Raw genomic sequence first — 14034 nt, 5'->3', positions numbered from 1 at the left:
GGACCTGTAGCTATCGCACACCCGCACACATCGGCTCACACACACACACACAAACAAACAAAATCAGATCACACACACAAGATCTCACACACAAACATCGGATCGCACACAATCAGATCGCTCACACAAACATCGGATCACACGCAAACATCAAATCACACACACACACACACATCGGATCGCATACACACTCACCTCATCCAGCGACACCGATCTCTTCTCACCAGCAGAATCCTGAGAGGCAATGCGGTGCAACGTGACGAATAGGACCTGCGGCGGGACAAGTGACTTGCTTCATGCCCTGCGGCCGTAAGCGCTGGATGTGATGTGTGCGCGGCAATCGGCTGTGTGTGTGTGTGTGTGTGATCTGCTGTGTGTATCTGCAATCGGCTATGTGTGTGTCTGCGATCGGCCGTGTTTTCTGCGATCGGCTGTGTGTATCTGCGATCAGCCGTGTGTGTCTGCGATCGGCTGTGTAAGTCTGCGTTCGGCTGTGTGTATCTGTGATCGGCTGTGTGTGTGTGATCAGCTGTGTGTGCCTGCGATCTGCTGTGTGTGTAAGTGTGTGTGTGTGTGATCTGCTGTGTGTGTGTGTGTGTGTGTGTGTGTGTGTGTGTGTGTGTGTGTGATCTGCTGTGTGTGTGTGTGTGTGTGTGTGTGATCTGCTGTGTGTGTGTGATCTGCTGTGTGTGTGTGTGTGTGTGTGTGTGTGTGTGTGTGTGTGTGATCTGCTGTGTGTGTCAGTATGTCAGCTAGCAGCAGGGTAGGACGGCGTGCAGCACCGACCGGAGATCACAGGGAGGACCTGGGAGACATGCAGAAGTCCTGGTGTGGTGAGTATGAGTCTCCTGGGAAGTGGGGGGTCTGCTTTTTTGGGGGGGGGTAAACTTACCCCTAACCGGGTTTCTCCAAGAATAAAACCTCCTCCAAAAATAAGCCTTAGTGCTTTTTTGGGGGGCAAAAAAATATAAGACAGTGTTTTATTTTTGGAAAAACACGGTAGGAGCATCATGCTGGTGGGTCATTTTTACTGAACAATAAATGCTGCAAAAATAAAAAAAATAAAAAGTGTGTTTTGTTTTTGTCCACCGTTTCACTACGCCTGGAATTTTTATTTTCTAGTTTTCAATACACTACGCTGTGAATGGTGTCATTAAAAACTACAGCTCGTCCTCTCAGTAACAAGACATTATACGGCAACAAGGAGTGAAAATTTTAAAAAAAAAGTTATGGCTGTTGGAAAAAGAGGATGCAAAATAGTTAAAACTCAAAAATGAAAACTAGCAAGTTCCTTAATTAAGGAGTTAATAAATGTACATTAGAAAATATATACAGGTCTTAATAAAACGCTGCAAAAATGTGTTAGTATATTGATTATCATTTTACACGGTTTAGTACACCCAAGAACGGCATTTCAAAAAATAAATGCTCAACGTTAAAACTAAAAAAGATTATAAGGGTAAGGCTCAAACATTTTCACACTTACGTAGCTCAACATGGGGGTTTCCAGAATGCTTTTTCTGCTTAGCTCCACCATCACTATCATCTAAAATGAAAAATAGTACAAGTTATAAGATTACAGAGAAGATTACAGGTGGTTTCCCTGCCAGCTACATAACTCCGCTCTATCCAATATGTGATAGTAAGAACTCAGAAACCTGGTGACAACACACTGGATATACCTGGACCGACAGATGGAAACCTGCAAGTAAACTGGCACTAATCCTGCAATGTGCACCAAACACCATTTCTTCTTGCGTTCCGTGCATTGTTTTATCTTAAAGCATGCTCACCAAACAGAAGTGCATGCAAAGCAATCACAAATAATAAATGTCATATTAAGAAAAACGACCTCCGTTTATCAGCCTCCTTTTACCATTTACATTGGGATGGAAAAAAAAAATCATCCAACTCACATGTGGTTTGCACACTGAGACATGCAACCAAAAATACAAGAGAACTGGATTTTTTGCCATGGTCACTTTGGGTTGTGGAAAGTTGTGACTCACACTGCGATACCAATAACAATCAGATCAAGTCTCACAAATGCCCTTTAAATAGCAGCAGTTCTCCTGACAATCAGGATGGAAAGAAGCCAACAGGACAGAGATAATATCTGCCCAAACTGAAGATTTATGAGGACTTTATTCAGTAACTAGGAAACTTGTGGGCACTTAAAGTGATGAAAAGTGTCATTAAAATAGTAATAGACATCTTCTAATACAGCACATACACAAAAACCAACAGACTGAGTTGAAGGCCATACTGAAGAGACATAGTAAAGGCCCAGTCACACACAACGACTTACCAGCGATCCCGAAAACGATGCGACCTGATAGAGATCGCAGGTAAGTCGCTGTGAGGTCGCTGGTGAGATCTCACACAGTCAGACCTTTCCAACGATGCAGGAACAATACAGGTCGCAGTAGCGACCTGTATAACGATCTCAGCAGTCACTGTGATCCTGTCACACAGCGTCAAACACAGCGATGTGTCCTGCCCAGCAGGACATCGCCTTTGAAGAAAATGGCCTGGACCATTCTGCAACGACTAGAGATCTCACAGCAGGGGCCTGATCGCTAGTAGGTGTCACACATAACGGGATCACTAACGGGATCGCTACTGCGTCACAGAAACCGTGACTCAGCTGCGATCTCGCTAGCGATCTTGTTATGTGTGACGGTACCTTAAGACCTGATCGGGGGACTGCACAGCAGACTCACAGGTGGCTAGATTAGATAGAGATCCAATAAAATGATGAGCGGCTTCCTTTTTATTAAACCTCGATGAAAAGATGTTTCAGTAAATTGTGAGAAATAATAGAACAGTGTCAGACAGATTGCAGATGTTAAGTAATGTGCGTAGCGGAGGCTTGGAAAGTGCTGCGCATTAGATTCATGAAAATGTATGAGTTGGGAATCTCGAACAATTTCCTGCTATTCGCCGGCTGATAAAATGTTGCCCTGAGGGCTTGGATTGATCCAATTAATGAGCATCACAAGCAGTAAATTAAAGATGTCAAAATAACCTAACCAAAGCTCATAACGTCCTCACACCATGGAGTCAAGAAAAGCATCACACTGATAGGCTATGTGCGCACGTGTGCGCTCTGCACCGCACCTAAAAGGTGCGCTTCAGAGCGCAGCTGAAAAGCTCCGTTCTGAAGCGCATGGTGCCGGCAGAGAACGTGCGCTCTGCATGCAGCTCCTGCCATAGACGGAGCAGGGGCTGCCGGCAAAGCGCACGGAAGAAGTGACATGTCACTTCTTAGAACGCGCGCTTCGGGCAGCAGCCGAAGCGCTGCGCTCTAAGACGCCACGTGCGCACGGCCCCTGCACAATCTCCATAGATTATGCAGGGGACGCAGGACGCATGCAGTTACGCTGCGCTACAAAGCGCAGCGTAACTGTATGTAATTACGCAACGTGCGCACAGAGCCATAGTCTGCAAACAACTAGTCGTTTACTGAAAATTGCATTAACTGTATCTAAATAATTAATGAATGAACGGGTGCAGCGTAATAGGCAGCCAGACCCAAATACTAGGCTCATTAACCCTCAGCTTTAGTCAGGAGACAGAAACCAATAAGTACAATTTATAATTATTAATGCTTGTTACACTATTTGTGAAACATAAAAAACACTTATGTCTCATTCAGACATCCGCACACATCGGTCTGATCTAAGATGGACGGACAGGCCATGGATCTCCTGACCAGAGCATGACTACCTCATAGAAATATAAAAAGCTGCCATGCTCCGGTCGGGAGAGCCATGGCCAGACCATGCATTGCGGTCAGAGATCAGAACGATATGCACAGACGTCTGCATGTGTCATGCTAGCTTTCTGGGATAAGTGACGCAGGCGTGACCCCTGATGAAGAAATCTTAGAATGGCGATATATGTAGGGTGATCTATCAGCCATTGGTATTAGATATATGGATACACTTTATGTTCCTTGCTCTCTAACCACTGCCAGTTATTTATTGTGTAACACGTATGCACTGGTTTGTACTGACATTGTTAGTTATTTGCTTATGAACACTCATATTTGTGATGAGTCTTCTCTTTATGATTTTGGCATTCATGTGCTCTATTTTGCCCATATGGGAAACCTTCTAGTCTACATATGTCGAAATCATAGGTTTGAGTTGTTTATCGCATGGTGCTTGTTTTTCACCATATGGGTGTCTGTTGTTGGTCTCAATAAATGTATTTGATTTTCAGAAGGGCAGCCTTTTGTGTGAGTACCTTTCTCCACCCTTTGTGTGTATTATGTGTTAGTTTTCAGGAGCGCACTCCTTTACAGCCTTCCCCACTTGTGTGCTCTCCAGTGCTGGTCCAAGTTCTGCGCTCTCCAATGCTCCAAGCAGAGGCAACTTTTCCTCCGCATCATCAAGAAGAGCGCAGGGGCATTGAAGCTTGAGCTGCTTTCACATATTCGGTTTTTGCTGAGCGGCGCAATACGGCGCTTTGCAGAAAAAACGCAACCGTTTTTTTTTGCTGCCGGTTGCGTTTTTTCCGCATAGACTTGCATTAGCGCCGTATTGTGCCGCATGGCCTTGCGTTGCATCCGGTTTTTGCCGGATGCGGCATATTTAGCCCATGCGGCAGCCGGATGGAACGTTGCCTGGCACATTTTTTTGTGCGGCGAAAAAAACGCATCGTGCCGGATCCAGCGCGATTTACAATGCAAGCCTATGGACGACGAATGCGGCGTCCTGCGGCAAAAACCGCATCCGGCCACCAGATGCGTTTTTTTGCACTGCGCATGCACAGTATCAAGCCACATCCGTCAAAAAACGGACGGGCCGCATGGAAAAACTTATGCAACGGATCCGTTTTTTTTCGCCACATCCGTTGCATAGGTTTTTGAGCCGGATTGAGCCGCATTGCAAAAACCGGATGTGTTAAAGCAGCCTAAGCGTTGTGCTCATTTCCCAAGACCTCTCACCACTGACAGACTGCACCTGAGGGGATTTTAATAATGTTAATTGCAAAGCTGCTTGTTTATACAAGAGCGTTTTTTTACCCATTAAATAGCCTCAGCACAACCCTTTACAGTACACTAGGCTCAATACCAGGAGATCAGAGATTGGACATGATGTAACAATTCCGTGGTACCCCACCTGATCCACCGCGGTTCGTTACAGGCGTTTTTACACGGGCCGATACAAGCTGTATGGGGACATAAAGATCAGTACAATTGTTCGTTCCCCATACAGCTTGCATGTTGTGGACATATTATACCTAGTTTACACATATCCTGTGTAATGTCCAGAAATTAGCGTTTGCTCGTTTGTCAATTTATTGGTGGCATGCTTACATGGCTGAATAACTGAGAACAAGAACTCTTTCTTTACAGTTCAGCCTTTGAGTGAAGTCTCATAAAATTGTAGTTACTATCGGAGATACTGCTGTGAATACGATCTGATCTCCAGCGTCAGGCGTGGGACAGGCTCAGGAAGGTTTATACTAAATGTATAACAATTGGCAGAATCACTGTTTTTATGTCATGCCGTCTCACAAAAGATGGAATAAAAGTAATCAAAATGTCACTTATATCCAAAAATGGCAACATTAAATATTACCAACCATCAAGCCAAAAGTAAGCCGTCATACAGCTATGTCAACATAAAAATGAATAGGTTACAGCTCCCAGAATATGGAGAGACAAAAATATTCAGGGTTTTTCTTTTTACTCAGTGTTTTTTATCATGCAAAAATAGTAAAACAAATAGAACTATTTGAATTTGTTATCTCATTATTCAGGCTGACCATCGTAATAAAGTTAATACGTCACATATACCATTAAATAAAGACATTTTTGGGGTTAAAGGATTCTTGATAAATGCCTTGATGAGTATAGCATGCAAATTGGGGTCACTGCTGGTGGGTTTCCTCTGTACAGATACCTCAGGGGCTTTGAAATTTCAGCTCCATGCCTTATGAACCTTGCTGTGTGCTCAGACAGTAGTGTAAAACTACATAGAGGGTATCCCTGTACATGGAAGGAATGAAGTAATACATTTTGGGGTTCTGTTGTAGAAAATAAAAAAAGAAGCTAAAACTGTTTAATATTGTAACAAACACGATTTTTCATTTCCACAGGTCAATAGTAAAGAAACTGTGAAACACTGAAGATAAGAATCCTGCAGCCAAGTAAGTAAAATTGTTTTCACTGCTGCCAAAAATTACTTGCCGCTTGTGTACACTGATATTTTTCAGGGTCCAACTAATGAAAATTACTGCCAGTATGACATTTGTCAGGTGTCTTCTGGTGAATGATCAAATATGGTTCTGAAAAGTATAATAGTTTCCACAGGAAGATGACTTAATTTGCATGTAAACTTATTGGCTGTTTTATACAGCCCCACCCTGTGTCTCATCAAGGGGTGAAACATGATCTGTGCCATTCTTTAACTCTCCTTTCTAAATACTAATAACTGTTGGGACATTTATCAGCTTGAATTAACGATCATTTATCTTTCATTTCAGTTTGTATTGGAGTAAAGTCCAAGGGAACATATTGAAATACACAATTTGGAAATAATCAGCTTTTTGTTATGTTTGGTTTAGAAAACAATCTAATTAGATGAGGATTCCAATTCCAATCTGGTAATCGCCGGATAAGGCTATGTTCACACAGGACTTTTTGCAGTGTTTTTTCCTGACCAAAACCTGATCTTGTGGCAGGATGTCTCCAGGGAGTCATCTGCGGTTTTGGTGTGGTTTCTGTTGGTTTTTTTGTGGCTTTTTTACAGCTTTTTTTTTTTCATGATGTCAAGCCCAGCAAGGGTTCAAGAGTACCCGAGTGCTGAGCAGGGCCAGTATTGACCTAGATTCGGCACTCAGGTAGTAAAAAAAAAAAAAAAAGTAGAGCAAGCGCGCTGACATATGACGTCATTCAACAGGCCACCATCACATGTGGAAATCAAAAAAGGTTCGCGGAGCCTCTGTAACGAGTCTCGACACAGAGAATAGCCAGATATCCCTCTGGGAAGGACCTAGCCAACGAGTGGCTCTTTTTAGGAGACCACCATAACCACCATATTAAGTGGCCCTTTTAGTCAATATCAAACTCTTTGACAAGTTTTAAGATATGACAAGGGAAATACCAAGGCCAGGTATCCATCCACAGACAGCTGTTTCAGGGTGTTATCCCTCATCAGTGTGGAGTAGGATTCTGGCTAGGTGGGAGCAATGCCTAGTAGACCAGCAAGACAAAACAATCACTGATCTCGGGGAGACCAGCCAGCCAACAAAGGCGCTCTAGGATTTCACTGTGTTGAGCGCCTTTTGTTGGCTGCCGGCAGTGTTTTCTCTGGCTGGTCTCCCCGAGATCAGTGATTGTTTTGTCTTACTATCACATGTGGGGCAGAGGGGCGAACCATGATTGAAGTGGAAAGGAGAAAACATCTCCAAGCTCACTAATCAAGCCGTTCATGCCCACTAACCAAGCTGGTCCCGCCCACTAACCTGGAAGGAGCCCATACATTCTAGGATCATCGGTACCTGCTCCCACGGCCCCTCCTACTTCCGTACTTTCGGTGCCGCTCATTTGCCTCATGCAAATTCACTGCTTCCCCTTCCACTGGAGTCTGTGGGTCTATCGTACAGTAAAAAATAAATAACTGAATAAGTTTAAAAAAAATTACTTAGGGCCCCCCATATTATGATACCCAGCACCTGCAGGTCCGACGTAATCCACACGAGGTTCCATGGCAATTCAGCTATGCTACATCTGAATGTACAAAGCAAAAATAAGAGGCTAAAATGTAACTTTTAATCCTAATACTCTTAAAAACCTAGATTAGATAACACATAACCAAAAAATCCTGGGACGAGGCAAGGAACAGTGTAGGGGTTTCAAGTGAGGGTTAGATGTGGTCTGTCCTTGTTAGGGCAGAAGTCTTTGGGGTAACAGGTGAAGGTAGTCTCCTTAGGGATGTGTAGGGTCAGTGACTACATGAAAATTGAAGGACCCACACAGAGGAAACCTTGATATACCCCAAGCTACATAATATGGGTGAGATTGTTCCTATTATTCTCATCTACAGAACTCTTACATATTGTAAGTTCCTCCTTTGAGGACCAATATATAGTACTTTGGTTGTTTATATTGAGGTTTTTTTGATTATTTTTTAGTGCTCATTTTGTGGACCACTGTCCCTTTTAGGCTAAATAATCATACTCAACTTTTGTTTGGTTTTGTCTTTTTGTTAATTTTGTTATGTATCTATAGGCTCCATGGTTACCATATTCAACATCATATGGTATAATCTGATATGTCAGTACACTAAGGAGTTTTTGGTTACGTGTTACCTAATCTAGGTTTTTAAGAGTATTAGGATTAAAAGTTACATTTTAGCCTCTTATTTTTGCTTTGTACATAACTATATATATAAGTGGCCTCCCTCTATTTGAGGACTGCTGTTTTGTCTGCTACAACTGAAGATCACAGCGAGCGCCATAGAACTGGATTGCCCGCTGTGAGCTCCAGAGAATGAATGAGCCACACGATCAGCGGTCAATTTACTCAGGTGATTTCAGGTCACAGCTGGCGATACCTGTGACCGTAAATAGCCTGAGTGAGGCTCACTCATTCTCTGTATAGACCCGCAGACCAGGCCTGATTGGTTGCAGTCAGATGCTAGGGGTGTGTCTGACTGCAACCAATCACAGATGAAAGCAGTGAATATGTAATGAGTGGGGAAGTGGAGGAGTCGTGGGAGCCGGATATTTGGAAATATACCTCGCCTGCTCCAATCCCCCTATTCCCACCACCATTTAAGTGCCGGCCAGACACCCTGGATCAATTCTGGGCCTAACTGAGTTTTTTATTAACCCAGTTAGATCCGCCGATCCAGGGTATCTGCGAGTCCATCTGTCACTAGGGTGAAAACCGTAGGAAAAGCGCTGAAAAGAATTGACATGTTCATTCTTTTCATAATGCAGCAAAACCGGAGGTGGTTCACAAACCCATCAGAAAAAAATCCTGACCTGTTTGTGTGTGTGCATGAGATTTCAGAAATCTCATACACTTTGCTGGGACTGTAAAAAGTAGCGTTTTATTAGCATGGATTTGCATAGAACCAAGGCAAATCTGTAGCTAAAAAAAACGCTGCAAAAACGCCCAGTGTGAAGAAAGCTTAATATTGTGATTATAATGTTCATATGTTTTTTAGTAAGCTCCACCATTGTGTATAAAAAGCAAAGGCAAGGCCGGGTATCTGACGGTTATAAAAGAGTTTATGGGCTGCACAAGTCAAATTAAATTTTAGGGCAGTGGTGTTGTCCAATTTACCATTTGCGTCACATTTTTAGCCACCTATATCAATTTTTATGCATTTTTTTTTCAAATTTAATTTGCCATTTTATAGACTAAGGCTACTTTCACACATCAGTTTTTTGCCATCAGGTTCAATCCGGAAAAAAACGGGTAAAACGGATCCGGTACCGCATCCGTTTTTTCCCCATAGACTTGCATTGGTACCGGATTGTACCGGATGGCTTTGCGGTGCATCCGTTTTTTTCCGGATGCGGCAAAATTTATCAAAGCGGCGGCCGGAGGCAACGTATCTTGCAACGTTTTTTTGTCCGGCAAAAAAACCGCATCGCGCCGGATCCGGCGCGATACGGCGTGTTTTACAATGAAAGCCTATGGACGCCGGATCCGGCGCAATGCGGTAAAAAATGGATGCGGCTACCGGATCCGTTTTTGTAAACTGCGCATGCACCAAATTAATTAAAAAAGCTGATCCTTCAAAAAAAAGGACAAACCGGATGCAAAAACGGATGCAAACCGTATCCACCGGATCCGGTTTTGTACGCATCCGGCATAACGGATCCGTTAAAAACCGGATCCGGTGGATACAGTTTGCATCCGTTTTTGCCGGATCCTTTGCATCAGGAAAAAAAAGGATTGTGCCTGAATGCAGAAAACTGATGTGTGAAAGTAGCCTAAGACACCGGCAGTTTCGCATCCAAGTGAAATTTTGTCAATGTGCCAGGTGGCTACATTAGGAGAACATAAGGCTATGGGATTTTCTTCCCAATTTTTAATTTGGTCATTTAGATTTTAATTGTACATGTCCACAAGCTCATGTTAGGTGCATGCCCACAGGCTCGCTGTCTGATAGGGATGCTTTGTCATTTGTTTTATTTCAGATACACTGTCAGATATGCTTTAATTAGGGTTAATTAGCGGTACCTTGATTTTCAGCTCCTTGGTTTTCTCCACCATCCTTGCCCATCTGCCCCACTTGATAGTAGGCACTGTCCGCACCTCTTAAGGTTTCCTTTCTCTGTGCTAATAGGTCTGGACTTTTCCCACCTGTCCCACGAAAAAACGACAAAACTCCTGAAGCCTTTTTAGCTGAAAGAAAAGAAAAACATTTCCAAGTGATAAATATAGAATAAATAAATGAATACTTTCCTTTTAATTACAGCAGCACTGCTATAGTTCTCGTCATGGTGCACGTTGTTAACTTAAAGGACTTCAAAAAACTAAACATTGTGTTTGTTCATTTCATTTATTGCTTCGGGTCAGCAGGTTTGAGTCTATTTCCACATAATAAGTGGCCGCAGACACCAAATCTTCAGGCTGGATTTAGTCTAATAACGAGAACTACGTTCTGATAACAAAAGGCCTCACATCTACAAAGTATTAATCTCAGTGCAAAAAAGAAATTCATTCTTCGCAAACATTCTACTTGTAAAGGCAAAGATGTCGACCACGAAGTCTATGAAGTTATGGTCAGTATAAAGAATGATTTTCTATACAGTTCTATGAATCATATAAATGGTTATAGAACCAGGCCACATGAAAGAGCCATGAGACGATAGAAAAGGAGAACTTTCTAAGGATGTTCTGCAGAGAGCAGGCAGGGCTATTAACAATGGAAAGGCTGAATTCTGGATTTTATGGAAGTGAACTTGTATCCCCTCACTACTGCATGGCCCCGCTAAAAAGTAATTACTTTATTAATGCTGAATTCACTTTACAAATCTTGATCACGCACAGAAGAGGACATTATCAAGACTGGTGATGTAAGGTCAGTGTTGTTGCAGGGTCTGCTGGAATAAGACGTCCAAAATCCATGTGGTGTTATAAATTCTAATGAATGTGTGGTGCAGTGATGAGCGAGTTATGTGCATGTATATGTGGATGCTCCAAAGCTGGGTGTGTATAAGACCCATGGTACACAGAAACCCAAAAGAGCCGCTTACTGGTAACTACCACCTCCCTACCCTAAAAGTACAAAAATTCATGATAGTAATCTATTCAATTATTTACGTCACCATGGAAGTTTCAACCATTTTGGAAAAACTTTTGCCTGCACACATTCTGTCTGTCTGTCTAACAAGACAAAACAATCCCTAATCTCGGGGAGACCAGCCAGAGAAAACACTGCCGGCAGCCAATGAGGGCGCTCAACACAGTGAAATCCTAGGTGTATTGCCCCCTGGGAAATATGCAAATCAATAAAGTCCGTGGAGCCTCTGATAGGAGTCTCGACACAGAAACTAGTCAGATGTATGTCTGTCTGTCTGTCTGTCTGTCTGTCTGTCTGTCTGCCTGCCTGCCTGTCGTGCCTTGACAAGTATTCATACCACTGAAATTTTCCACGTTACACCCACGAACTTAAATGTGATTTTTTTGGGGTCTTATGTGATTTAACCAATGTGAAGTGTAAAGGAAATGAGACATTGTTTTCTAAATATTTAATAAATCTGAAATTGAGACATGCATTTGTATTCAGTGTCAATACTTTGTAGCACCACCTTTTGCTGCAATTACTGCTGAAATTCTTTTGGGGATGTCTCTACTAGCTATGAACATCTAGAGGCTGACATTTTTTCCCATTCTTCATTGCAAAATAGCCTTAGCTCAGTGAGATTGGATGGAGATATTCTCAAGTCTTGAAAAAGATTTTCAATGGGATTTAGGTCTGGACTGTGACTGGGCCATTCACACACAAATATGTTTTGGTCTAAACCATTCCCTTTTAGCTCTGGCAGGAGGTTTAGGATCGTTCTCCTGCTGGAAGGTGAACCTACGCCCCAGTCTGAAGTCTTTTGCAGCCTCAAACAGGTTTTCCTCCAGGATTGTCCTGTATTTAGCTTCAATCAATCTTCCAATCAATTCTGACCAACATCACTGTCCATCGGAATATGGACTGTATGCATGAACTTAGACTGAGTGAACACTTGCACACAATGGACAATGCTAGAAAAAAAATGCATAGAATTCCATATAGAAGGCACATGAAATGAAGCCATGATGCTCAGGTGATAAAACTGCTGTGATCAGTAAAAAAGGCACGGTACGGTATGTTCACATGAGGTAAGTTGTCATCAGATAGCAGTGGTATTGGGACATGGGCAGCAGAAGGTACGGTGCCGCCTCACGGGCCACTGGATTCAGTCTTTTGCTGCCTCTGTCCGTGAGCGGAGGGCCGCATTTGGCCCGCACTTTACCCACTCTTGGTTTATACTTTTTCTCTATGTCCATTGCTAAAGTCACTCCATGAGTGGACACTTGTACACTATGGATGACACTGGGAGAAAGAGGCGTCTCATATCATATAGCTCGCACATGAGATGAAGATAGGATGCTCAGGTGATAAAAGCGCTGTGATCAGATATAAAGGTATGTTATGTTCACATGTGGTAGGTTGTCATAGACAATCTGCTGCTGAGAAATCCACATCATACAATTCAATGAGGCTGTTCACATTCATTTTCTGCTAGAAATCTGCGTGTCAGTATAACCTGAAGGTTTTAATAAAGAAAAGTTGTCATATAAGGGACAAATAAAGACCAGACTGCTACTTTTATGATTCAATAAGAAAAGAAATGTAATCTTCATGGGAACAGAACAGTGCTCCTCTGCTCACATACCGATGCTCGGAGGTTCTGCCTCCGCCGTGTGGTTGGGCTGAGACAAGCTATTTTCTTGCATTTTTGCTGGACTGCTGGTTTTTGGTCTATTGTCCATCATGCTATAAACAGAAAAAAGCAAAGCCAAGCATTAGCTCTAGGTTTTAGGAAACTTTACTAACATTGGTGCATCACGCGGTAAAATAGTTGTAGCATCCCCCATCCTCCAGTTTCCAGATAATAATTGTTGAGGAGGGGTAATAAATGTGGCATTCACTCATTTCTGGACAATCATGCTTAGAAAGTAGCATAATTACATTTAGAAATCTGTCCTGTGCAATTATTGCTATTTTTTTTTTTACTTCTGCATGTACCCGGCTTTATAAAGGTGCAATGTCTTGTGATGTGCTATATAGTCATTCTTATAAGACAATGTTGGAAACGCCAGAACACAAGTCTTGTGACATACAATTAAATCTAGGGTATATGCTGACTTGGCTGGAAAGATCAATTAAAATTGTAACAGCTATAATGGTCTGAAGACCCCCACACACTGGACTAAAGTCAGTCAAACCTACTGATATAGGTTGGATTCCCTGAAAGTATAACGTGTATAGGAAGCCTTTAAATAGGAGATGTCTGCAGGATATTAAGTGTCACACCCCTTTAATGCTTTTTACAAACCTTGCTTGTAATATTTTGTGGGGCATTTTACTGAAATCCATCCTATAAGGCATAAAAGCAAGTACAGAGGGGTGGGCACTTCACTTCCAGCTCTGCTGTTTTTCCCCACCCACCAGTGTTTGATTGACAAGGCCACTCTTTTCTCAGTGACCCGTCTACCATGCACAGGTCTGATATTAACAGGGATTGTTTTATCAGAAGAGATGGCGCAAGCACTGTAAGCTCCTGCTAATGATGCAACATCAATGGACAGCCTCCCTCGACGACATCAGGAGCTTACTGTGCCTCCACCGCCCTGCCTGATGAGACGAACCAGGGCAACGCTGGCAACTACGCAGAAGATTGGGCAGGGGAAGACTGAGAAAAAAAAGATCTGTCAAAAACTGGATGCCAGCGGTGAAATGGGAGAGAGCACAGCAGAGCTGGACATAGAGTGCCTGCCCTGCTCTACTTGTGACTAAAGCT

The 14034-nt window shown here is 42.8% G+C and overlaps 1 protein-coding gene across 1 annotated transcript; it reads right to left on the bottom strand.

Moving 5' to 3' along the window:
- Positions 1 to 1486: 1486 nt before the first annotated feature.
- On the bottom strand, positions 1487 to 13007 carry LOC142282104 (1-phosphatidylinositol 3-phosphate 5-kinase-like; the record flags this gene model as incomplete). Its single annotated transcript, XM_075332938.1, has 3 exons — positions 1487 to 1546; positions 10214 to 10378; positions 12907 to 13007. Coding segments are annotated over 3 exons (326 nt in total), but the record flags the coding sequence as incomplete, so codon positions are not given.
- Between the last annotated feature and the right edge of the window lie 1027 nt (positions 13008 to 14034).

This window comes from Anomaloglossus baeobatrachus, unplaced genomic scaffold (assembly GCF_048569485.1).
Source record: "Anomaloglossus baeobatrachus isolate aAnoBae1 unplaced genomic scaffold, aAnoBae1.hap1 Scaffold_4977, whole genome shotgun sequence".
In the NCBI taxonomy this organism is placed as follows: Eukaryota; Metazoa; Chordata; class Amphibia; order Anura; family Aromobatidae; genus Anomaloglossus; species Anomaloglossus baeobatrachus.
This window is presented reverse-complemented; position numbering and strand designations above follow the sequence as displayed.